The sequence below is a fragment of the Anomalospiza imberbis genome, chromosome 9 (genome assembly GCF_031753505.1).
Source record: "Anomalospiza imberbis isolate Cuckoo-Finch-1a 21T00152 chromosome 9, ASM3175350v1, whole genome shotgun sequence".
Taxonomy (NCBI): Eukaryota; Metazoa; Chordata; class Aves; order Passeriformes; family Viduidae; genus Anomalospiza; species Anomalospiza imberbis.
The window spans coordinates 18,276,952-18,304,475 of NC_089689.1; the positions used below are offsets into that span (position 1 = coordinate 18,276,952).

Sequence of the window (27,524 nt, forward strand, 5' to 3'; positions counted from 1 at the left end):
GGTTCTGATCTTTCACGAGATTATTACAGCTAACAACCAGGTTCAAGAGAGATGCAAGATACTTGTTACCATTTCTAACACCTTTAAGAGCATCAACAATGTAAAAAAACACTACAGACATATTTTAATTGTAGTGCTAATTCAGTTGTTTTTGCTCTTGGTTTAAAAGTATATTGTGTTCATATGGCTAAGTGTTTTTGTTTGTTTTGCATCAACCCCACTCAAGCTGCAGAGAAAGTTAGAGTAGGTGAACAAAGGGTTTTCTCCCTCAGACACCTTCCAAATATTCTAGTCCAAAAATGGACTAGAAGAGCTGTAATATTTGTTTTTCTTTATTTTGAGGTTCCATGTGACAAACTGCATGTTACTCATTACAAAAGTCTCGCACGCAATTATTTAGCCTGAGAGGCTGCAGCTTTTCCTGCATAAGAAGCATTTTCTTCCTCCCACCCTACAGGAAAACCTTGCCTTGTTGCAATCTGCCTCTTGCCAAATGGGACACCTGTGAGGCATCAGCCGAGGGAACATTTTTCTCTGGTCTAACATTCATAATCCGGCTTGCCAGGCTGCTGCTGGCAATTGAGCAGGAAATGCATCCCAGTGCTGTTGTCCCTGTCCTGAACACACCCTGTACAGGTTAGGTAGGTAAACAGTTTTAAAAACTGAGAGCTGTGAAAGGGTCACTTCCTTGATTAGAAAACAGAAAAGAATTTAAGTAAAATACAAAAGCAAAAAAATAGAGCTTCCTTCCAAGCAAACCCTTCCCAGCTCTTGCACTTGTCTTGGTTTACTTGCAGGTTTTTGAGCTCCTCCTTTACCCATAGCTAACTTGCTTCTGAGAGTTATTCCCAGCTACATTTCTGTTCTTTTGTTAAAGATGGAGTCCCTCCAGGGCTGCTCACAGCCCTTGCTTAGGGCTACCTTCCCCTCCCTTCCATCAAAACTCTCCTAAGGCATCTCTGCCTTTCACAATTTCCAAAACTAGTCATACCAAATACAGCTATGGAAATTAATATTTTCCTCTTCTGCTTTCTGGAGTAAAAATTTATTTTTTTAAAAAATGCAATTAGGTAGGACACCACACTTCTTGAACCAGGGCATCATGTTTCATTCAAATGAGATTCAAGATTTACTATAACGTAGAACTTCAGATTATAAATCTCATATATTTAGAAATATTCAGCATATACATAGCTTACACATTGCCCAATGCCTCTTTTTTAGTGCTTTGGCTAGCATCTACACTGTCTGTCCATTACTGTTTTGTACCAGTTGGGAAGTCTTGTCACTACAAAATGCAGTTTCCTCCAGCTGAAACTTAAGTGAAAGCTGTAAACAAAACAGATCTGAAATTCTGGTACAGTTGTAATAACCAATTTCTTTGCTCAGATTCAGATCCACTAAGATTCAGTAAAAGAAAATATGCCATGTTAAAAGGTAAAAGAATGCAGTCTTTGTTTCTTAAAATAGCTGATCTATTGCCTTCTGCATGAATCTATCCTCTTCTGCAGGGAACAGCACAACCTGAGCACAGAAAGTGCCATCCCTGTGGTACCAACTGCTCACCATGTGAATAATAAAATCAGAAGAAAATACGTGAGAATAGTGACGGCTATATCTTGAAATAGAACTGACCTGCAGAATAATGTGCTTAAATACTTTTTGTCTGTTGACAGAACAAAGGAGGTTACATGTTGACCATAGGAAATACCAGTATGATGAAAACAATGGAAAAGTTTACTTCTGCAGCTCAACCTCTATCTCCTCCTACATATTCTTCAAAATAGTCTTAATGATATAAAGTTGAAGAGCAAAAAGAAATTATAAAGCCAAAAGAAACACACTTTGTAGTGCAAAAATTGAAAAAACCAAACTATCCTTCAAATAATCATTATGTTGGAGTTATAAGACATAAAACAGCATCGTACTAAAGGCAAGCAGTAAATTTAAATTAAAGGATATAGAAACCGAATTTGCTTAATATTATTAGAATTTTTGCTTAATTTTAATAACTATTGTTCTTAAAATATGATGTCATAAACATTACTCTTAAAATCACTTAATATTTTTCCAGTGTGAAATTTTTCACTATGAATATTGCCTATTTATTTAATTTAGAGACATGTTTTTGTATTGTGAGTTTTGGAAAGGAGTGAAAAAATTATGATTTTGTGAAAGTGTCCAGTTTTCTCTGCATTCAGTTTTCTACATGATCAATCCCTGCTGAGCTCATAAATCTCACAGTAAAACTTACGAAACTGCTACAACAAATATCAGAAAGACAAGAAATGATAAATGGCTGATCTGACTTTCTGCTCAGGCTATTTCAGGATGAACAGATCAGCTTCCCAGATGTCTATTCATGCCTGGACTGGGAAAGCCATTATAATGAAAATCAGAGTTAAAAGGTCTGGGGCCTTACCTGGCCTGGAGGTATTCTCTGAAAAAACCTGTTTTTCCTGGTCTAGGAGTCATAGAAAAAACTGACCCCTTGAACAAGGTAAATGAGTTCTTCAGAGGCCTGGAATAAATTCCTGGGCTCAAGATGCTTTTTGGTCTTTGTTATTTACCCATTTCCTTCAGGTTAATGAACTTCAACAGAAACAAGAGCTGGAAAACACCACTCTCACAGTCTCATAACTGTTTTAGGCACCTAAAATACAGGTACAATGCCTAATGACATCCATTAACACACTTTCAGTAACACCTAAGAACCCACAGCATGCACCTACAGCAGCTGCCTCCATCTCTAAGCATTATCAACACTTTTAAAAATCCCTGTTTTTAGGATAGAAAACAGAAGCTTTGTTAAAACTAGAACAGTGACAGGAGATTGAGGAAATAGTTTCAGAGTTAATTTGATCCATCCTAAAACTGCATTGCATGTCCCCATCAATGCCTAGCCACTCCCAGGGCTTGGAAACACCCCAGGCTGGTGCTGGACTGGGGCCAAGCCCCAGCTGCTGGGGGATGCAGCAGTCCAGGCTGGGCTGCAGGAGGAAAACCCCAATTCCAGAGCAGGGCAGGGAACTCCCAGGAGTGAACCCCATGAGAAACTGCACCCCCAAGCCCATGAAGCAAACTGACCTCTGCACAGAACATGCACTGGCAGAAGCTCAGACATGCAAAGAGAAGAGATCTACTCCATGACACAAAACCCACACCCCGAGTATAAGGCAGCCTGATTTGCATACAGTAATTGCATGCTCAGGTATTTCTCCAGCCTCTTTTCATTTGGGACTACTGGCTGGGGGTTCTTTTCCCCTTTGGGCTCGTTTGCAGGGGAGGGGGCTTTTTTTTCCCTGGTTTTGTTTGTTAGGTGTGGTGTTTTTTCTTTAATTAACAAGTTGTTATGTAACACCTTCTGAGTGCTAGTAAATATTAAAAACTAGAGGCAAGAAATAGTACAAGTGTAAAGGTGCAACTGCTAATAAAATTGTCTTGGGCAAATATATATAACTGAGATACTCAGTTCACTCAGATTCATGAGCAACACCATGAATTTTAGCCTGTATAGAATGCCTAAGAATGAAAACTGTAACTCCTATAAGAAGGGTGGAAAAATGCAAGGAGAAATCATAAACAAACAGATGTTGCACTTAATCATAGTAAGGAATGTTCTGTATAGCAATAAAGAAACCTAAAAGGGCAATTGGATGACAGCAACATTTCTGAAGTTTCTTTGGATTCATTTTAATAAATATCAGGGAAAGGGAGGGATAATTTAGCTGTCTGAATTACTGGATTATGAATTAAATGGTTCCTTTTAACATTCTCTACTCAAACCACAGTCTTATTAAGCTTAAGACTCTGATGTGAATTTTTAAAGAATGAGAAAATATTATAAGTTCTGCAAGTGATTAAGTCTAGCCCAAAAAGAGCATGTAAGGCAAATGCTTTGGAAAGCCTGCCTTTCTGTATAAATGACAGATCAAAGTGTTATTAGTAAAATTATATAATCCTGTTAAACTGGATCCTGGAAAAGGAGTACTGAAAGGCAATTTAGATTCTACCTCTTCCTTAAACCACCATGTTTTATTTACTTTAACTTGCAGGTCCTTGCAAAACTCTCACTGGCATGTACATTCTTTTCTTTCCACCGAAATCACAAGACAGGACAATCAGGTTTGTTATCACAAACCCCTCAAATGTAACACACACATGCACACATTTTTCTTGGGCTGTGGAATGGCTGTCTTCTGCTTTTCACACAAACTTTATAAGGATAGAAAAAATCTCACAAATTTATCTTCTGTTCTTCACTGAAGACTTAAAAAAAAGAGAGAAAAAAACCCCCACCACCTCATGCACAGATGGATGGAGATTTCTTACATGTTCTGCACTCTGTACTGTCACCACAGGACCACCTGCAGTCCTGCACTGTCCAGATAGGTGTTCTCAAAAACACCCGGGTAAGCTGTTTGCCCAAGGACTATGCGCTGGAGATAAGAGGTAATTAGCAAATGAAACTATTCCTAGCACTCCTCCTTCAACATTAAGTGCAGAGCTGCAGCAGCAAGCTGGCACCTGGTACAGGGAAATGCTAGATGTGATCATTTCAATTTACACATTCAGCACTACATCCCATATGCTTGTCAATGTGAAAGTGTCAGTGATAACAGAGATACCCTAAGAAACTGCTCTGTTGAAATGCTGACATGAAGTTTTTATGTATGAAACAGACCCTCTACTCTGGACCATCTGTAACTTCTTCCTTTTCTCATGGGGCATGTGTTGGCCATAAAATCTTTCCATTAAAAAAAACATTAAAAAATTAAGCTTGACTTCAAAGGGAAAATTACAAGCCCTTAAACATCTGTAAAGCAAATTTATATATAAAAGTATTTTTCATATAAACACACTACTTGCTCAGCAAGAAGAAAAAAAATTTGCTGAGCAGAAAAAGTTTGCTGCAATTAGATATAGCAAAATTTATAGCTGTACTGCAAAATTAGAGGAAACTATCTGACACTATGACTTGTACCAATATATAAAAGTAAACAAACTGGCAAATTATGACTGGTTTTATCTCTTGAATCTTTATGTTTTTCCACGCCTGTGTTCTGTACACATCTTAAATTCACAGGTGTTTTTTCCAAAATGATTTCCAATGATCTCACAACCAGAAATTTCTTAAGTACAACAAAAGTAGGAAGCTTCTTTTGTGTGAGAAGTGATGAGTTTGCTGAATTAGGTGACCAACCAAGGCTAAGGAAGACAATGCAGAGAAGCAGAATGATTTCCTCTGCACAGCTGAGGTCTGTGAAGTGGTGTCGATCATCAGAAAAGGATGATGGAGAGGGTGGAGGGAGGGAACAGGATGGCAAAATTTACAAGGCAGCAGTATTATTTACTGTACTCCTAAAATGATCTGAAAATGCATTGAGAAGTGAGAGATGGAGAAATATGTTCTGTGATAATGTCTTTGAAAAGTAAAGTTGACAAAAGACAAGGAGATTCATGACCATTATAATGCACTCCAAAACTCAAAATTAAAACTTAAGTACTTTTTTTTAAATCCTAAGCAATGACTAAAGAAATATCTACTGGTACTCAGTGACAGTGGATAATTAAGAAATGCACACTCTAAGCAGGCTACTTTGTGCATTTAAGCATTTTGGCATCTTCCTCTGAGGCTTTCAGTACTGACTACCAGTGAAAGAAAAAAAATCTGAAGGACTGACATATAATGAGGCAATTTCTCTTCCAGTAAAAGTACATGCACTCTTAAAATCCCTCAAGTAGTCTTGAAAGGGCTAGTTTATCTGAGAAATTAACCCTTTGGAAAAATCTTGTTTCCCTCCTCAGGACAGAAATCAGATGCAACTCTGGATTTACCCACCACACCCATATAAATACACATAGGCTTGTCTTCATATTTGCACTTGTAAACCCTTGCAGACAATTTGGGATACCCTTCACCATCTTCATAACTAAATCAAGGAGAACCAGGCTCTAGATAGTCTGTCTTTAAATGACAGGGTCCCACAAAGGAACATTAATCAGGTTAAGTGTCAAACTGGCACTGTATTCCAACAAAGAATGGCATGTTCTAGACCAGTTTTCTGTCTTGAAAAGAAAATTCCTATTCAACTAGCACAATGGTTTCCCAAGCTTCACTGGTTTTTCATCTATTTAAGGGTGAAGCACTCTGACAGCTCCACCATGACCTCCACCTCTCCCACTTGTCAAATGCCTGGGTGACATGGGTCAGGGAAGAGGCTGGGGGAAAGTTCTTCCTAGAAGAGAAGGAAAGGCTGTCTCCTGCCAGCCCTGCCTCCTGCATCACAGAGGTGCCAGAGACACCACACGGGAGCTGCTGGGTGACAGCGCAGGAGTCAGCACTTCCTCCCACCACCAGATGGAAATGGAAATGCTGCAGCTCAGTGTCCCCGAGGCTGACCCCACCCGTGTGCAGGGACCCTCTGTGATGTCAGCTCCCAAGGCAGGAATGTCCCCTGGGCAGGAATGTCCTCTGAGCAGGAATGTCCCCTGCGTCCCCCTGCCCAGCTGCACAGAGGGCACCTGCAGCCTCGCCCTTGATGGGCTTTCCAAGGCACACTGCCTACTGCAAACATCTTCTTATAATTAAATCTTGAATACTTTCACTTTGGAAAGCAAACACCAGACACAGAGAAGCTGTACACATCTCCCCATGCTCCAGAGACTTTCCTAAATAACTTGTCAGCAGTACTAATTGAAAGCGTGTAACATTAATATGTTAACAGCAGATACATGATCAAAAATACGAATTTTCCATAAAAAACTGGAATTTGTCAAGAGAGAGAAAAGAGATGCATTTATTATTGTCCAATTTTATTGTTTTAAGAGTGTGTTTGGGATTTAATTTAGAAAATGCTATTATACATTTCAGCATATGCTTTGAGTGGGGTTTTTTTCCTCCCTTTAAACAGCATCAAAGCCTTCCATTAACCTCATCAGAGGCACTCCAAGTTCTGACCTCCTAAACACAACACAGAAAACAACTGCAGTGCTTCTCCTAAAGTATTTGACTGTAAGGTCTAGGTGTATATCGAAGTGACATGGGCAAAGCTGACAGCTCTAAAAACAGACTTAATAGTTTAGGTTGCAGACATGCTATTGTGTTGCCAGCAGAATAAGCACTCTTGTAACCTTCAATACTTTGGTTGAGGAAATTAAAAAAGTTGAGTTTGAAAAATGGAGGGAAATCAAAATTAAGCATTCCAAATCAAGGGAAGTTAGTCTACTATAATCAAGAGGAAACACCTACTTAGGCTGCAGATCTAATTTAGGAGGCATGACTCTATAAATGCTCAAAGAATAAAAAGGAAATTTTAATGGAACATATATGTTCACAGTGTCAAAATATATCTCCCTATATCTGTATCTATATCCCTATCTATCTATAGATGCATAAAACTACCCAGGTTTAAGCTCTAACTATGCAGCCACTTTGTTGTAAAATTATTCCCAATTAAGGATATATATGTGTGTGGGCATTAAAACAGAATTGATTCCAGAGGCTTTTATTCCAATACCTCCTTCTCTTTTAATTCCCCCAGGTTATCTTAAGAACGTAGCATAATTGAGAACTATTTTCATGGAACAGTAATTCTAAATAAGTGGGATGTTAGATATATATTTTATATCTAAAAATGATTTTATGTCTAAAACATGAAATATCACGCAATGAAGATAGCATCTTTTGCCCATTTAAATGCTTAACTGGCATAAATAAATGCATATTAAAAAGTCCTTCTAAGAACAAAATTTTTAGCTAACAAGCTTTTAGAAATATCCAACTCATGCAGGCCAAATGAAAGTATCACAAAAATACGCATTGTCTTTTTACTGATAGAGATATTGTTAATACTCCAGAGAATTGCTTGTGAACAGTTAACTAACACCACCCTATCATGATATAAACAAGTTGCCAAAAATTTTCATGATCTTTAGTAATGAGATTCCCTTGTGTTATTTCTTCATAGTGTCACTGGTAACAATTCACTGGCCCTTATCAGACAAGAGTTCCCATTTTCTATCATTCCATTTTTACCTGCCTAATCAGTTGAACAAAAGTACTTTATGTAAAATGATTCCTTTAGTTGCCTTAGCTACAAATCCCTGCAGTATTGCATAATTGAAATCTACTCACGTAAGTTAGGAATAATTAGGCCCCAAAATTAAGCCAAACACAAAGTTAATTCAAACAGTCAGCTGCTGTCATTTAAATGGTTACAGATTTTTATTGTTGCTTAACATCCTTGAATGCTTCTAAATGCACTTTTTTTACCTGTTACAACCTTATCCCTTACTCCAGATGGAAAGAGGATCAAGAGAATGAATTTTGATTATTTCATAATCATTCACACCTTGACCAAAGAATTTCTTTACTATTTTTTTCCCAGTTATTGTCACTATTTTATTTTTAATCAGCCATATGAAAAAGGGAATAAAAAGAATCAAATGAGATGAGGCTCTGAAGTAAATAAATTCAGAATCACTGAGTCTGTTACAAAAAACATTAATATGATGATGAATTTTTAACAGCAAATATTCAGAAAGTCTCTCTTCATTCTTCAAAAAATCTTTTGTAAAAAGAAGGCAACATAGAAATACAGTTAAAATGGATCTGAGACAAATCTAAGAGCCAGAAAATAATGCATCAAAGAGATAAGACTAAATATCATATCAGGAATTGTTCTCAGGACTGAGTCAGTACTCTGCTAATTTATCAGTGTGAAATTTGAAATAATTTGTACAGCAAAATAATTGTTATATTGTTACATATGAAGCATAAAGTAATTGCTACATTATTAGATTACTTTGTAGCTGGTAAAGGAAAGACTGGTAAAGGTTAGATGTATTTCTGTTTTTCTGTCAGCACTCAGTTTACACTGCAAACAAAACACCGTATCACAAATCCTTCAAGACAGTTTACATATGGATGGGTTCCAGCCTTTTTGTATTGTGAATTTTTAAAAATGTACAGATGCTTTTTATATCTAGGATCTATATACATTTATAGATCTACAGACTAGCAAAAAGTTAGAGAAGATTACTGAGCAGGATTTGAATTGAAGGCCTAAACCAAGCAGTTTATGCATGATATAGTATGCTGATAGATTTTTTTTTTTCCAGCTGGTGCATTAATACATGAAGTGATGTTTTGTGGACCCTATCCATCTTTATGGGTAATAATCCACATCACAAACCACCCGTTTGCCCTCTAGTACTTTCCATGCTTCACTCTTCACGCATGCCAGTTTCATCTGTTGCAAATTAAATGATGCAAAAGCGTAAGCAACAAACTGTTCAGTTTTGTTTACTAAAAGCATATTTATCTTAAGCCACTAAAAAGCATGATCAGTGCTCGGCTAGAACACAGACTTTTCCAATAGACTTTCAATGGCAAATGTTACAATGTTGCAGAATAAGTAGGCACTTAATTCTAGTAACATTTTGCAATTAGAGGCAATTCACAAGCCTGAGCGAAATGAACCAGGGGAGCTCAGTGGGAGAAATACAGTGGAAGACAGATCTAATCACAGGCACAGGACCAGCAGCAAACAGGAAAATCTGAGTGAAGCTCATTCAAAAGATGGTTAAAACAGAAGCGATATGAAACAGCACTGAAGACTATAAAAGGCAAACATTTCCCATTGCTTTTCCAACTGTTCAGCACATAGGCGAATCTGGTTTCAGTGTCAACTTCCTCTCAGGTTTCCTAAATGAATTACCTAATTCAAGTTTAACAAGAAAATTGCTCCAACAGCACCTTGCATTAATTGTACTTTCTGCTGGAAGAGAACAAAACTACCTAACTCCTGAGAGAGACATCAAAATCCCTGACAAGGGAGAACACAAAAGCCAGCTTTCCTTCTATCATCAAGATCCCTCATAAAACTCACCGAGTGCTGTATCCAACAACTGAAAGTTATGTGGTCCCCCTGGGTTTCTCACATGTATGGGTTGCTCAGGCAACAGATGAAAAAAAATTCATTTTGCTTCCCAACTAGTCTCCCCCACACATCTCTTATACACCGAGAAACATCAGGGATTATTATACTAGGATAAATTGAGAAAACAAAAAGAATTAAACATTCCCAACCACCTGGACTGGTCCAAGCTCAGAAGGAACAAGCAGGGAGTCTCCTCTACCACTGGCAACACCCTCAAGTGCACTTGCACAGGTTACCTTAATGTCACTGGGACATGGATGAATTGTCTCCCTGACTGAAAGAAAGAGCCATAAACAGAGCTGACATTCATACAGCTCCATTTCTTTATACTTCAAATGAAAGCAAGGAGGTAGAGATTATAGAAACACACAGAGCTTTAGCACAGTTGGGTTTTGAAAGCCAAAGAGTAGTTTGAGACTCTTTCTGGAACGGCAGAAATTTGGAACACCTTAAGCAAAAGGATTTTTTCAGCTCCTACTATCAAAAAGAACTGCATATTCAATTTACTATACTATGTCTGTGGATTTCAGGTATGATTCATCTACAGAAGCACACATACAAAATATACCCTGTGTTAAAAATGTAAAAAATTTAGTATTCCTGAAAAAAAAAAAAAAACAAAAAACCAAAAAAACCCACTTTTGACTGGAAAAGCATCCAGTATTCTTAAGTTTCATTTAAAATATCAACCCAAACATAAAAAACAAACAAACAAAAAAAAATCAAAATGAGCAACTGTAAATATTCTTCTACAAAAACAACACTGATGAATAAAGATAACACCAATTAACCACCACAAAAGGTCAGATAATTTTCAAGTGTGTCTTTGCCATTTTTAGGAGGTCCTATACTATTAAGTGCCTTTATAATGGGAGTATGGATGGACAAGCCAAGAATTTCTCTCTGTGAATAGTTTTATCTCCTCTTCCTCATGTAACACAATCTGGAACACTAGCACAAACATGGAAGTGGGCACATACATGAAACACATTTTAGAGCCGTTTGTGCAAGTCATTTTTCTGTAGTGCCTTCATCCTACATATGCTTCCTGCTATCAACACATCCATCCATGCAATATACAATTAGCACAGACTATGGCTTTCTGTGCCTTTTACTCACAGAGGTAGACCATGAGCATCAATGGATCTACTTGCAAATATAAAACCCATTTTGTGCTTGTAGAGCTTGGCAACACATATTAAACCTAAAATCATTATACTTTATGATAATTTTTATAATCTGATCATAAGGACACTAAATGCAATAAGAAAGCCAGTGCTGAAGCATTCATTGATATCAGATGCTTCAGGCAGTTATACTTACAATTTACACTATGACCTGAAAGTACAATATAAAACAATGTTAAAACTATATAAAAAACCTTGTTACTAAGAGAAGCTGCATTCTTCCACTTGACAAAAAAACAGAAATGAAAAATAATTAAAGATTTAAAAAATATAACTCAATAAAAAATAAATTATATATTTTTCTATATTTGGTAGTAGAATACTAAAAAAACCTATTTGCTTTTTTATAAGACATGTCCAAATTCTGCTACTGTATTCCTGCAAAGGTCCCTTTATCATAATAAACTAACCTACAATATCCCCAGATCTACATTTAACAAAAGAAAAGCCCCTTAGGCAATGATGTTGGTGCAGGTCAGCTGAAGGTTAAACAAACCCCTCATTGCACTGGTCATCAGCACAGCTCACGTCACCCTCTGAGACCCACCAAGGTTACAGCAACTAAAGACAGTAAACTGCAATAGCAGCTGAGATGGCCCTAAAAATACAGCACCTGCCCTTAGCACAACACACTGCACTTCTATCATTTTACACATTACAGGGTTTTTTTTCTTCTTCTGAACACAGAGCCCAAGAATATGCAAAATCTCCAATGTTTTTCAGTAACTGAGAAGATAGCATATCAAAATAGTAATATTATTACTCATCTCATAGTAATTATGCATTTATATTCTTTTCTTTGCTTAAATTGTAAGACTCCTGCACTAATACTTCCTAGCAAATTTTAATTTAAATGTAAGTACTGTATTTAAAATGGTTCTTCATGCATCCTTCTACATGGTTCTTCCACATTTTGAAATAGTGATGGCACTGCTTTGGTTTCAAAAATGTAATGTTACAGCATAGAATCCTGCAGACCTCAGTACTCTGGGAATATATATAAAAATATATAAACACTGCCAGCATGTTAAAGTATCTCGATTTTCTGGGCAGTCTGTCAGTCTCTCTTTTTTGGAAATGCAGTTGTAAAGCTTAACAGACATTCTTTTTCATGCAGAAGTTTGGTCTTGCTGTCTAGACAAATTTTCTCTTTAGAAGATATGTTGGCCCTCCCTCAGAAAAGAAAAGAGAGATGTCCCAGAAAAAGTATGCACTGAAAAATAGCATGAGGTTTCAGGAGAAAACAGGACCCAGAGCAGCAGTTGCTTTCTTCAGAAAAATTCTGCATAATCTGCATTAACCGATTAAGAAAAAGAAATTGCTAAAGAATTCTAAACCATATCAGGTATACATGATATAAATAAAGATAGCATTAAGCTTATTAGAGCGATCCTCCAAATAGTGGGCAATACCAGTCTGGCTTAGCATGCTGGGTGTACTTATGGATGCTTTGCAACCTCTGTAAACCAAGTGGTTCCTACTAACTGGGGGTCTGACAGAGCCCTCACTGTGAAATTCCATGGCTAGAAATTAAATCAGTGCTCCTCTTTGCTCTGGTGTGATTCCATAATGGTTTCACTCCTTGCAGAACCTAAATCCACTAATTAACAGAAGTTGATTTCTACTCAAGGCCATGGTACAAGTGTTTTATAATTTTTATCTGGGCAAAGTCCTACTGATACTCCTAGTAAGCATGCACGAGAGCTGACATACTTTTACAGTTTGCTCAGTACCTGTGCCACGTGCCTTCAACACTCCACGTCTGAATGGCTTCACAGGAAGCTGAAGAGCTGGAGTAATACACTAAAACAGCAAATATCTTTGTAGTGGCCCAAAGTATGTTATCTGTATTTAGTATTTTCTTTAGTAAATGCACTAACATTGAATATGCACTTAGAACTGCTTCCAACTCAGCACTCAGCTCTTTGGCTGGCATAGCTGGAATTTACAGGAATATATCCTTTTCAGTGTAATGCTCATTAAAACAAACATTCAGAAGCAAAGACAAGCTGGATTTCTTTAAATAACATTAATTCCATTTAGAAAAACAGAATTAAATAGATAATGAAAGCATGATGCTTCTTCCTTTGGACAAAGCATAGATAATAATTCATAATAAAATGGATTTAAATTATATTAAACCTCGGTTAAAATAGAATGTTAGCAAAGAAAATTATGTCAGTGCTTCCAAGGCACTTTTGCTTTTCAAGCAGCAGAAAAGAATAAAAACAAACAGCATCAAAAGCTAGTAAAAAAGGTGGACTTTGTAAGCCAGATAAAGCTTAAAATACTGAAACTTGCACTGTCCAAAAACCAATCTACACCAGAATGTTTAGCTCTGACATCTTTTTTTCATATGCATATTAGTGTATCTGTCTTAACTTGCTTGAAGAGAAACCAATAATACATATAATCTGCTTTCTACTCTGCTTTGCTATGGAAACAAGACGTGTGTGATCTCACTCTCTGGCTTTCTGTATTTTCTCAGATAATTTTTAACTTGTTAGATGATTTCACCTAATTAGGAAGGGGAAAAAATAAGGGGAAAAAAAGAGGGGGTGTCAAAGGTAATTAACTTTTTAAGAGTTTGTAGGAAGCAGGTAAGTAAAGGTACATGGGACTGAGCAAGAAGCCCCACCTGATGGTATGGGACAGACACAGGGTGGGACAGAAAAAGACATGGGACAGACATGGGCTCCAGCACAGTGCAGAGGGAGCTCTGCTCTGCCCCAAGTCCCCAGGCCAGGTCTCCCATGGGCACCTGCCCAAGGCTGAGCCAAACTGCTTCCCAAGGCAGCCCCTTCAGTCTGCCCTTGCAATAGAACCGTACTTTGAAAGACATGCCTATAGAAAACCTGCTAGAAAAAAGGACAGAAAAATAACTTTCAGAAATAAGATTAATAATACTCCAGCTCATGACTTGAGCTTTTCATTCCTTTTTCCAGCCTCTTGTCTTCCTCATTTAGGGCTGCAATGCTTGCTGTTGATGGCAGTAACAACAAACACAACAATATTGACTTCTTGTTGATCAGACGTACCAGCACTTTATAATAACTCAGTGTGGATTTCCTGTCCAGCTGTCAGCACTGGTCTGTTCCAGGTGCATTTTACCTGAAGGAATGGATTGTTTCAAAAGCAATCCCATCTGGTATGCATAGCCAGGAAAAAAAAAAAAAAAAAAAAAAAAAAAAAAAAAAAAAAAACAACAACAACAAAAACACAAAAAAACCACCAAAACCAAGACCTTCTTATCTGAAGATATGATTCCTGTTTGGATAGGCAACACTAAGAGAAAATTACAGCCTTCGTATAACTGTGCCTGCTTGCTAATTCCCTGGTGAGGTAAAGTTAAGGCTGTGAGAGTTATGAAGCCTTTTCTTGATTGGAAAATATTTCATTAGATGAATAAATGAATCACTTGTCCACACCCAGGATCACTTCCCCCCCTTCCTCTCCATTAAACTGTACAGAAACATTAAAATGAAACAGCAGGGAATTCAGCCAGGTTTTATCTCTCCCAGTAACTGCAACAACCTTCATATACACATCAGATTTCTATAAAAAAAAAAAAAAAACTACGTTCCAAGCAAGAGAATTAAAGATTTTCTTATTTCTAGCAAAAGTTAGATGCTCTTATTTTAACCTTTGTTCATGTTCATACTTCCAGGCATGAAGTGCTACTAAAGCATGTTATACTTGGCATCTCTTATTACTGAAGCAGAAGGCAATGTAATTTTGTGAGAAAGTGTAATAATGCAGTATTCATTTTTCTTCTGTGGCTGGAAGCCAACTCTATATTAATATTCATTTCCAGTATACAGAGCCACAGTATTCATTTATTTTAAGAATTTACAATTAATTTGGTATGATTCTGTTATCTGCTCCCAATTTCCTTCCCTGTTTCTTTTAGCTGAAAAAGCAGCTCTTGTATAGACTTTAAAAAAGTAAATTCACAACTGAAGCATCAAAAGATTGCTACTGGCTACTAAAAGCAAGAAAAACAGGGACAGAACAAAATGAACTTGAAATATTACAGATGACAATGAAAATTAACTTTCTGCAAATGGCATAAATTCAGAAGTTCTCAGTTGACTTTTTCCTTTCCAAACTCAGCAGATAAAACACGCTTTACAGCCTGCTGCCTGCAACTGTAACCAAACCACAGAAAGTTGTTCATCTGCTTTTCCTTTCTACTTTCAAATGTTTTCAACCATCACACAGCATTAAACTGCAAGCACCTGTTTGTAAAATGCATTAAGTAGAGAGATCTGAAACAATTGCAATAATAATATTTTTTTAAAAACCTTAGTGTTTTAAAACTTCAGAAAAAACCCATAAATAGATGTCTCAACTTCCTACACCTTAGGTTTCACCTAGTGCAATCACTTTTGCAATGTAAGTGCATTTATAATTAGCACCAGTTATTACCAAACCAGCCAGTCATAAAGTTTGTAACTCCAATCTCCTAATCCACATTTACCTTTCGTACCTATGAAAGAGGCTGGAAAGCATTTTACCTTCCAGCTGTCTGTACTTACTGTCCTGTCCAAGTAAGATTACAGCCGAGCCCCCAGCTTGGACAGACTTCGAGAGGGCAGCGAGTACAGCAGCTCCCAGATCAGGAGTCCCACCACGCATGAAACCATCTCGGATCTGCTCTCAGAAATGCCAGTTTTCTACTACATCCTGGCAACATTTTAGAAGGAGGGGAGGGATGGGAAACTGACTGTGGCAGCTACTTAAGTGAAATGAGACCCCCCCAAGTTCAGAAACAGCCATGAGGACTCCGAGGACGTGCTCCCTGAGATGTTTTTGTTCACACATGCAGATGAACAACCCATCTCAGCAAAACTCATCTGCCAAGCACAGCCCAAGCTGTGCAGGGCTAGAAAGAAAGCTTAGGAAATGATGCAGTGAATGTGGAAGGCTGCAGAAAATATTTAATTTTTTTGGGACTTTTTATTTATATAATAGTTCATTTTTACTTACACAAATTTAGGAAGAAAGAGAGGGGGAGGCAGGGTAGCTTTCCAGAAGTATTTCTGAAAATCTGGCCTTAAAATTCAGGGAATTTTGACAGAGTAATGTACATATCTGCTTTAAAAACTGGTGAGATCATGACAAAGACGCAGTAGGAAGTCTGTATATTATACATCAATTACTGAATAACGTGAGAGGGCATGGAGATGCTATTTTATTACTAAACCAATCTTTTCACCTGCAATCTAGTCAATCAAAATGCTTACACCCAAAACCAGCCTCAACTTCTATATGAATATTTGCAAATAGGAATTCATAAGTCAAGTTTTCCTTTTCATTCATTTATGCTCCTCTGTTTATTAAAAGGGCCACATGAACAGCTGTGGAGACAGACTAACTGGATGAAGTATAGTTTATGAAAAAAAAACAAACAGATAAAGAACAGATAATGCAACTTCTTTAAAAAAAATATTTTTCCTTCCTCATCTCTTTAACTTAACAGCTATTTTAAACACATTTGAGAGCAGTGAAGTATTTTTCCTTTTTCTAAAAAGAGCAAAAATATTTTCAAGTAGATGCTATTTCTGTATGAACTTTTGAGTTTTAATTCCTGAAATTTAACTTGCATAGCACTAATATTAATGAAGTGTTTGCCATTTCATTTTCAGTGAGCGAAATTAGAAAATTCAAACGGGTATTTCATTTAGTTGTTTTATATAACATTTAACATATCCATACAGTTCTTCTAAATGGATGTGCAATAAGAATAGAAAAGAAAGGACATAGAGGAAGAACCCAAAAATAAGGCACCTACCAACCAAGGCTATTAATACTTCACTTGCCTGAACATTGCATTTCAATTTCAACATACAACACTATCAAACCTAAAAAAAACCTATTTTCTTCTTTCCTTCATTTAAAAAGGGACAATTTGAGTCTTATAAATTAAACCTAGAATATACTACATTTAATTTGTCATCCTCAAACTTCAAGTCACCTAACAGAAATTAATTGTACAGTCCATTTAACTCATCTGAAAACCCAAGAGAAAAATAAACTAAAGCTTACCTTCAGTACACTGCAGGAAGCTGATAATGAGCAGAAACCAAAAACTTTGCATTCTGCAGCCAGAAGACACCATTATTGATCCCTGTAAGAATTTTCTTTGTATTCCTTAATGAATCCAGTTATAAAAGCCCAGCATCATCGAAACCAGTGGTCTGCATTATTCATCTTCATACCTGGAGTAGCAGAGGATTTGGAAGAAAAGGAGAAAAAAAAATATATCAGTACCTGAACACCAATAATTTGGAATACCAAATTTTACTTCACACGAAGATGGAAATTTTTAGTAAAAACAGAGTATGCCTGCACCATAGCTGGGAATTTGGCAGGGATCTGGGATGTAATCTCTCAAGGTCAATCATCACTAAGCACAATGCCAAATAATGATACGTGTTAAAAGTTGAAAGCATGAGTGTTACTGATGTATTTGCAGTAAGACACATTAAAAAAAAAAAAAAAAAAAACAACAGGAGAACATTTGCACTGAATATAAGAAACTGGACCTGCAGATGACTTGGCTATGCTTTTCTGACTCCACAAATCTGACATAACCTGCATTTCTCTACCTTAGAGAACCACAGTGAAATGAAATCTAGGGCACTATATATTATATTTGTGTTATATATAATGTATTATATATATATATTTCTTGGGGATTTGAAACATGGAGTGGCCGAGAACAACACAGCAACTCCTCTCAGCAGGAAGGCTGAGCAGGTCTGCTCCCTGCCATGGTTCTGATGTTCCAGTCGTGCTGCACAAAGATTGCTCTCCTTGGATGAGAGAGGCAGTAACAGCTGCTTTGCTGACAAAATACCCTGTTTGGTGAGGCAGCATCTTCATATGACTGTTACTACAGTTAGCTGTATTTCTACACAGTAAACATCTTCAGAGAAAATGGAATAAACAACGGATGAGACTTTCTTCTGTCCTTAGCTTTAGACAGGATTTGTCTCCTACTGAGAAATACGAACTGAACTGCTCCTGTGAACGATGTACCAAAGGAAGAAATCTTCAAGCTATCATTTGCATTTGAAAAATATAATTACAGTGATAGAGTGCAGTAGCTGTGGTAGAAGATTTGACAGCAGAGTGCTCCCTTTTGCTAATGACTCTATTCTCTCACCAACCAGCTGAGTAACTACACACATCCTCTTCCATATCTCACTATGTGAAGCTAGGTCATGCTTCAGCCCTGACTACTAGAGTTTGGGAGGCTAGAGAAAAATTAACATCCATAGAAGAACAGATTATTTTTAAGTAGAAAGCTGGCTCTACATATTACAGATATGTGAAGCAACTCTAGAGAACACTGAACACTGCAGCAACCATGGATGCAAAGGGCTGAGCCCTGCACCACACTGGCTTGGTCTTTCCAGGACGAATGAACAGGACTGTGTGGACGTATTGCTGAGATATCTGAAATTAATGTTACTTTAAAATCATGTAACAATGATTATGTAAAAATTTAAGTGGCAGGATCCAAGGGCCACTTATGATTCTTATGAATACTAGAGCATGTTAAGGGCTTTAAAAATACATTCACCTTTTTGGCAAGGAGAAGTGGAAAGGATGAAAAGCACAAAATACCAGATATAGAAATTCTGTGAAATATTGATCATTTTTAGAAGTAGAAATATTAATCATAATCAATGATAAAGTTTGTTCCCTGAGCACACAAACAACAATAAAACTGACACTCATTTTTCCCCACAAGGAGAGAAAGATGGGAATTAACAGAAAACATTATGGAACAATTTCTCTGGCTCTCAAGGAAGGCAGTGTATCTGTGGAGATTATTAAATAGCCAAGCAGGTTTCTTTACTTGGCTCCTCTTGAAGAGAACTGGAGACATCCCTTTCACAACACAAGTGTGCTTGCGATTCCTCACACAGGGAAATTAAAGGAAACTGACATCTGAGACCATATGGATTTTGTTTATTGATACATAAATAGGAACCCTTTTTCCAATTTCCAACTACAGATAGGTGCTCTTCAGTCACAGGTACTTTTTTTCCATACATATGTCAACAAGAAGCAGGCAACAGCAAATGGAGTGCAGGATGGGCAGAGTGTGGCTGTCCCTGGCACACACCCATGTGCCCTGAGGTACAAGGTGCGACCTGAATTTAGATGGTGACACAGGAAGACCCTGAAGTGGTTATGAGACACAGTCACATTCCAGCTCTAGATCTTTTACACTGGGCTGAGACTCTTTTGTAACTAAAAGAAAATAAATCTAAAAGTCCAGAAAGGATGCACTGCATTCAGCAGAAATTAAATTGCAAAGGAGCTCCTGCTGAGTTAAGAAGAAAAAATTGCCACCATGGTCTCTAAAAAGAAAGCCTTGGAGATAGTTCAGCTAGAATCTTGGGAAGAGTTTGGATTAATTTTTCACCTGTAACACCCAAAGGAAAAATCATAAAACTATTCCACACACTACAGACTAATCAGCGTAATTTCAGTAAGCAATCAGAACAATCCAGGAGAATAGATGACAAATAATAATGGCTAAAGGTGAAATTAAATCAACCTTCTGACTGTTCCCAGTCTGTCCAGAAGATTTGGAGACTTCCTGAGACTCAACTTTTATCATTATTTCTATAACATATCACTGCACTCTCAGGTTTTGAGGTATCTTTCTTCAGCTTCAACTGGATAGTGACTTTCCTGTACTTTATCATCCTCAGTCATCACTTCCTTGTGGGCCTTTTTAAATTGGAGCTGGGAGGAAAGAGTTATGTCAAAAACAAAGCCAATAATCAAAGCATCACTTGCGGTAAGACCCAGCATCTCCCTAGGAAATAGTTGCAAAATGTATGCCAAACACTTTGCTTTTTTTTTTTTTTCAATTGAGTAGAGTTCTTGATCTTCTAAACTTACTTAGTCACTTTTATAAGGACCTACAGTTTCTGAAAATATATTGATGCATTTGAAATACCAAAACCAGCATAAACTATTCAAATAAGAAGAAATTGCAAGCACTTTAAAGAACAATTTTAAGTGTTTTGTGCAATATATTGTTCTCTTTAGATTGCTGTAGCCTACAGACATAGAATTTAACTCGGTGTGCTGCTGCAAAAAGAATTCAAAATAAACTAACCAGCCCCTACCAGATTATCAGTAACACATGTTTATCTAAAAACCCAAGAAAAAATGAAACTGTTTGAAAACTGATGCAATTGGGTTTGGGTTTGCATCTTTTCTTTTGAATAAGTTAACATGTTCACAGCAAACAAATTTTAATGGAGCCTCTGTATTTGAGAATCTCAGTGTGGCTCCAAGTAAAAGAACCTGCAGTTCCAACTATGCATCAGCATAACAAAAGCTAAACCTGAGAAAGGCATCCAGACATGAGCTGGAGCCAGAGAGCACTCGGACTAAAGACACTGCTGTCAGCCACATCCTTCTGACCATCCATCTATCAGTGATACAGAGACTGTCGGTGGCATCTCACAACAACAACAAATCCCAAACCAAACTACTAGAAGCAGGAAAAGATGTATTGGGTTACTTCTTTGTAAACAGAAAAAGGAGACCACAGTGAGTGGCTGTCCTGCACAAATAAGTTATTTCCCCTCAGACCTTAATAAGCATTTTCTCTGCATCGCTGACTGCTTCAGCCTGTGGGTGGGGCAAAGAGAAACTCCCTAGAGCAAAATCTTACTTGAATTTCAGAGTGCAATAAAAGCTGCCTAGAAAATTTCAGTGGTAACTTAAATCCCTACCTCTGGGCCATACTGCAATCTCCCACAGGAAAAAAAAAAAAAAAAAACCAACAACCCCCTGCTGGAAGTAGAGTGGTTCACCTTGTTAAGAGTCTTCTCATATGCACTGTCAAAGAAGGCTAGATCAGGAATAGAAATGTTAATGTTCAAACCTGTAACACTGCAAAGGTACTGGGCATCTCTTCATATTGTATTCATAAGCTGTGCTCCAAGTCCCAAATATCTCAGTGCCCCCACCTCACTTCCTTGTTCTTCAGTGCTTCTGAAACTTCTCACAGACAGAACAGGACCGCTGCAGAATACATGCCACTGCTGGCCATCCCTCTCCCCGCAACATTGCTCAAGAGCACCCCAGAGATAAGAGAAAGCTGCTCCAAGCATGCTCCTTGAAATACTTTTATCTTTGAAGAGAAAGACCTCTAAAGGACTGTCGCGTCCCATCTCTACTCTGTTTAACCTTCCCAAGGTTTTATTTTCAAAAGCCAAAAAAGGGTCTTTTAAGAGCTTCTGGACAACTGACACAGCATGCTCAAAAGCTGCCTTTTCCCTCCTGTTCTATCCAGCTTCTCAGGCAATTAAGACAAAGGAGAACAAAGAGATCTTTCCAGCTAAGCAAGGATATTTTTCTTTAGCTAAAAGTCATTCAGACTAATGCTGATGTATTTTAGAGTACAGTGCTTAATTTTCCAAATGATCTTAGAAACACCGCAGAGCACTTGCAACCTCAGTGAAGCTTTACTGTCCCTACTACAGAAATAAAATTTGTACTAGCTTTTTAGATGATGAGACACATGGAGGTAAGGAACATCAGGCATAGATGCACAGCTCATACATGCCAAGGAACTAGCAGGACCAGGCAGTCCTTCTTATAAATCCTGTGTGATCTACCTTGCCACACATGCAGCATCCCCACTGCCTTTCATAACCCAGTTTATGAAACTGAGTAATTCTGTAATATATATGAGCCATTCCGCAGAGGAAAGGAGGGGGCAGAGAAGGCAAGGGTGAATAGATATATATTCCTACAATGTAATAGACTACTTAAGTCTCCTGAGAAATCATGTGTCCACGTGCTTTCCCATCATGAGGCTTTCCCACTTTAAAAAAACCAAAAAGTTAAACTTACTATAATCTGTAACACAAGAATTTAATTAGTGAAGTGTGATTAGTAAAACTGTCTAAGCCGCATTAGTAAAATCCTCAAATGAGACTAATACTGTTTATGATCCAAGAGCTACCATTTTCTACATTATCTGCAATGAGATCCAGCTCTAGTTTTCAACATTGAACATATCTTCAGATGCATTCAACATGAGTTATTCCTAAGTTTTCAATATGCTAATTCAAAAATTGATTTACATTAATAATGCCACATTAGTGCTACAGTACCAGATTGTAGAAAATCTGGTTATGAGTTTTAGCTATGAGACCTTACAAAAAAAACCCCTGACAACAATCAAGACTGCTGATCTAGTAAGCCTCCTTCTACTACCTATGATAAACAACCAGTGCCTGATCTGCTCCAGTGAAACCAGCTGCATACTGCAAGGTGAAAGGAATGACTAACTCTGATCCATCTAAAAATGGCTTTAAAATACTTCCATTTCATTAAAGCAATTTAATGCTCAAAAGGTAGCAGAGAGTCTTAGCTACACTTCTGTATTCAACAGTCCCTATTAATTGTCACCTTGAACACTGGATTTCTAACCCAAAACATTTCTTCCCAAGTTACATGGAAAGAATACAGTATGAGGGAAGGGAATAATACAGTAAGAACTAGACTTGACCAAGGTCATCCAATCTTGCTACAAAAAAAATCACTTCAATGCATTCAGCTGCATTGTGCTTTGAAGTTACATGCTAATGCCTGATGAATGCCTGAAACAGTGAGCAAAAAATGCATACCCTAAAATTGACAAAGACTCCAGAAACACCCACCCCACCCTGAGTTTCCAGCTCTTCAGTATAATGGATCATTCAAAATATCCAATCTACCTATGCAAGACATGACACTAAACAGTGCACTGACACTATTTTACCAGTGGGACATCACCATTTAGTCCATCAGTCCCCAGCACCCCAGTGGTCTACCACAATCATTCACAGACAAAATAAATAGGATTTGAGAGGAAAAGACAAAGATTTTCCTTCCTCATCAGCACTCTAATTCAGCTTGGCCTCACTCTTGTGTTTTACAGACACATTATACAGCGGTCCATTCCGAACAAGCCAGCTTTGCCCCTTGTTAACACAGGATAAAGCCTGGACACTCAAGGGAGTTTTCATTCAATAAGCCAGCAAAGTAAACCTTTGCTAGCACTAATAAGAATGGCTTTTTTTTGGCTCCAGGCACTCTCCTTTTGCCAAGCCTGAATTTTTCTTTTTGCCTTTGATAAATGCTCAGAATCAAGGTGGGGGGGGTAGGGGCGGACGGGGTGTGTCACTCAATCCTCATTGCAAATTCCCTCTATTTCACCTGAATCGACACCATACTGCTACATGAGACCACCTCGACACAAGCAGTGCAGGTAAAACCTTTCTACCACTTCTGCCCTCTGTGTCACTACAGCTTCCTGGGGACTCAAAGATAAATCCCCACCATCCAAAGAAGGGGGAGGGAAAGGGATGCTGTAAGTCAATTACAACTGTTATCAGCTGTAATATCTCAGTGTCATGCTGAGCATGTTAAATATGCTGATCACTGTGGACACCAGAGGCACAGTCTGAGGCTGTTTGCCATTCTCTTCATTAAACTGCAAAACAAATAGCTCTCATTTTCAAACCTATGTAGGACAGATTTTACGAACATCAAAAATAAACAAGAAAATAATGAGTATCTTTACAAAAGCACTGAGAACCATATGACAAACCTAAAGAAGCAATTGTAACAGCTGAAGAAAATTCAAAGGCTTTTCAAACTTTTCAGAGAAGAGAATTCCTCAAAATGATCTATTTATATTAAAGATCTCATTTCTTTCCCTTGGAAAAAAAATCACTAGACTAACATCAACCAAAGACATAGCAGTCTTGTAAGACAGGAAACTGTTTGTTGACAGCCTTGACAAGGCTTTGCAGAGGCCCGTATTTCTCAAAGCTGTTATGCCACTTAGCTGAGATTTTTTTTTTTTTTTTCCTTCTCCTCCACTGTTTTTCACAGCTGAGAACTTGTTTGAAGTGGAAGTAGACCGAAAAACAAAACAAACAGAACTAAGTCCTGGGACTGTGGTCAGACATGTCGGTACCTGTGAAGCGACATGGTGCTTCTCTAATTGACTGCAAGGATTTCAACACACCTGATCTGCTTTATGGCCCCTAGGCCCTGAGCTTAGGGAGGGAGATGAGCTCTGATACTGAGTATGGAATCCAGCTCTGGGGCTCCCAAGATAGGAATTATGTGGACCTTTTGGTGGAGGTCCAGAGGAGGTCACAAAGATGATCAGAGAGCTGGGGCCACCTTTCCCATGCAGACAGGCTGAGAGAGCTGGGGCTGTTCAGCCTGGAGAAGAGAAGCTTCTGGGCAGACCTTACAGTAGCTTTCTAGTACCTAAAGGGACACATGAGAGCTGGAAAGGGACTTTTTACAAGGGTTTGCAGCGATAGGACAAGGGGGAATGGATTTAAACTGAAAGAGAGTAAAACTAGAGTAGATATTTGGAAGCTTCTCTTCACTGTGATAGCGGTGAGGTGCTGGAACAGGGCTGCCAATGCTATGTCCATGGAAGTGTTTTACGACCAGGTTGTATGAGGCTTTGGACAACCTGGTCTGGCAGCATGTGTCCCTGGCCATGGAAGGGGGGTTGGAACTAGATGATAATTTAAGGTCCCTTCCAACCCAAACTGTACTATGATTATGTCTTTCACAGCTGACAGTGAAGTTGGACAACTCCACAGACCAGCACAGAGCCAGCAAAACACCCACGCATTACCGACTTCCAAAATAAAATCAAGTTACAGGCAAGAGCAGACAAGAGCACATTTTTATCATGCATGTACAGCACTTTTATCCATGTTATAACTGGGTTAATGGGGGCTGTATAGCCCCAACACACTGGACCTCCTGGGGGATGGCTGTGCTGCAGCCTTGGCATTTGATATTCAAGCACAAACCTCAGTTTGGTAGCATCAATTCCCTGGAAACTACTGCACTGAAAACTTCTTTTCTGGGCACGTGCCAAGGAATATTATCAAAAAGATTCATGAAGCTGCTGGCTTAACATTCATTTTAAAGCATCCATTTTATATCAATTGTACTTATAATCATATTAAGTGGTCTGTATTCAATATAAATTATATTGTTCCAGTTTCAGGAACAAGCTTGAGTGTGCAGCAAAATCACTTTTGATTATTTAAAAAAATTCTATCAAAACCCTTTGTTATCAGATAGATACTAACTCTTTATAAGCAATTGAAAAATATTTACCATTTTAAAGTCAGAAGCAGTGAGCATACTGATATAGTCACCATGCACTGAGTGTAGTTTGGGCAGATCTTTGCTCAGAGAGGAATATATTTCTAACATTAACATCTGTGAGACCATGGCCTAATCATTGCGCAGTGAAATATGAATCAAAATCAATGGTGGCACCTAAGATGTAATCTCTGCTGTGTTTGGCTCACTGCTCCGAATCTGTGACTCATAAATCATTGTTACTAGCCATTCAGTAAAATCAATATTCAGATTCCCTCTTGGTCTATACACATGACCACTAAATGAAATAATAATGACCAAAATCTGTCATATATTAGGTTACCAATATTACCAAAAGGGTTTTCTTGGGAGCAATGAGATAATCTAGGATAAAATGCATCAGATGAGCATGCAAAGAAATGTGAAAAATCTGTATATAGATATATATATAGAGAGAGAGCAGGAGAAAGGAAATTTCTCTATATAGAGAGCAGGAGAGAGGAAATTTTAAATATTTCTTCTTACATCATATGCTCAAGTATTAGAATTTATGATAGCATCACAGCAATGCATTTTATCAAAGACCATTTCAATAATGCATGCTTTTAACCATGTTTTAAAAGATGCTGTACCTAAGCATTTTCTTTTTCTTCTTTCAAATAACCCCTTCTTACATTATTCCTAGCTTTTTTCTTCTCTCTGAAGCACTATTAATATTATCATGATCAGAGAGTAGTGTTTTCTTTCCACCAGCTTGATGGTCAGGACATTTAGAAGACCACATTTTAGTTCCACTAAAAATCACCACCACCAAACAAACTTCCAGGAGTAATTCCATAAACCTGGATTTTACAAACCATTTACAAACCATTTAGTTATTAAAAGGTAGTGGCTCATATCTTGCATAGAAACCTGAGAAGTGCTGGGTGCTACCATCCCATACCTGGCCATGAGCCACAACAAAATTTTTAATTTTGACAAGAGAAAGAAGGGAAGAAGTCTTTAACTGCTTTCTAAGCAGACAAGAGATTCTCCAGGCAAGTATGACTTAGAGGTAGAAATCCTACTGAATTTATGTAAGCCTTTGGAGGACTTATGTGTGGACTTCCTAAGTACAAAAAAAGCAGGCAGTGCCAGAAGACACATCTTTCATGTTCACCCCTTTTACATACCAGTAGCACTTAGAAGGCTGAAAACTCTAAAATCATGAAATAAAGATCAACAGACTCCCTGGTTTTCTCCCCTTGTAACTGGCTTTTCTCTCACACACATTCAAGACAAGAACTCAAGGGTGAGAAGCCCTGTATGACAGCACTGCACACACCACTCTCTCCCTTGTGCCTACACACAAACATACTACTGAATTACACACCTACTGCTTGCACATCATCGAGGATGTGAGAAATGTGTGCAATAAATTTGGCACATAAATCTACTGGATCTATTCAGAAAGGGTCTGATTCTGCAGCGAAACAAAGGATTCAATGCTCTTACTGGATGATGGGCTCTGCCAGGACTTACAAGTTGCCGAGGTGTATAATAGTGCAAGAGTGCTGCAGTTAAGAGTATTTTCTTGTACAATTTCATAAGCAATGAACATTCTGGTGACTATTCTTAACTATGGAAGACAGCTGAATAAGTACCAGTCATTCATCAGAGCTGCAACATTCTTTCAGTTGGGGAAAACTGGGCTTTCTTATTTATTCAAACTGTAATAGGAAAATAGACATTATTTCACTTATTTTTTGTATTTCAGTATTCTTTTTGTAGAAAGCCTAAGTCAGGAAACTATAATGATTAAATTTGGAGAAGTTACAAGCAAGAAGAACTCTAAATTACAATTCAACAGGAAGGCTCCTTCTACTTGCATGTACCACTGTTTAAAACTCTTCTCCCTAGCAGCCTACATAACATTTTCTCTTCTGCAGAGAAATTTCTGAAGGGAAAAAAAGAAAAACTCCCCATGTATTGTGGAAGCAGTGAAGGTCTCTTCCATGCATGGTAAAAAGAGAAGTGTGAAGTGATATTTTTTAAATATTAAACAAAATGGAATATAAGTTATCTCCAGCATTGCCATGAAAGCCACTGTGAGCACTTGAGGACAAAGTATCCTGAAATTGCTTCCATGCAAAGAATTTTTAAAAAGAATGAACAGTTTTTAAAGTATTCAAGAGAATGAACTCATTCCATTGAAATGACTGAAAACATTGTA

At 37.8% G+C, this 27,524-nt stretch overlaps 1 protein-coding gene across 33 annotated transcripts in view; it reads right to left on the bottom strand.

Annotated features, from left to right (window-relative positions):
• The window catches only part of ADGRL2 (adhesion G protein-coupled receptor L2), a 157,409-nt gene that overhangs the window by 106,625 nt on the left and 23,260 nt on the right, over positions 1-27,524 (bottom strand). For all 33 annotated transcript variants that reach the window (XM_068199946.1, XM_068199944.1, XM_068199952.1 and 30 more), the window contains one exon: positions 17,180-17,352. In XM_068199946.1, the coding sequence (XP_068056047.1) occupies positions 17,180-17,252 (73 nt within the window). In that variant the 5' untranslated portion in view covers positions 17,253-17,352. The remainder of the gene's footprint in view (positions 1-17,179; positions 17,353-27,524) is intronic.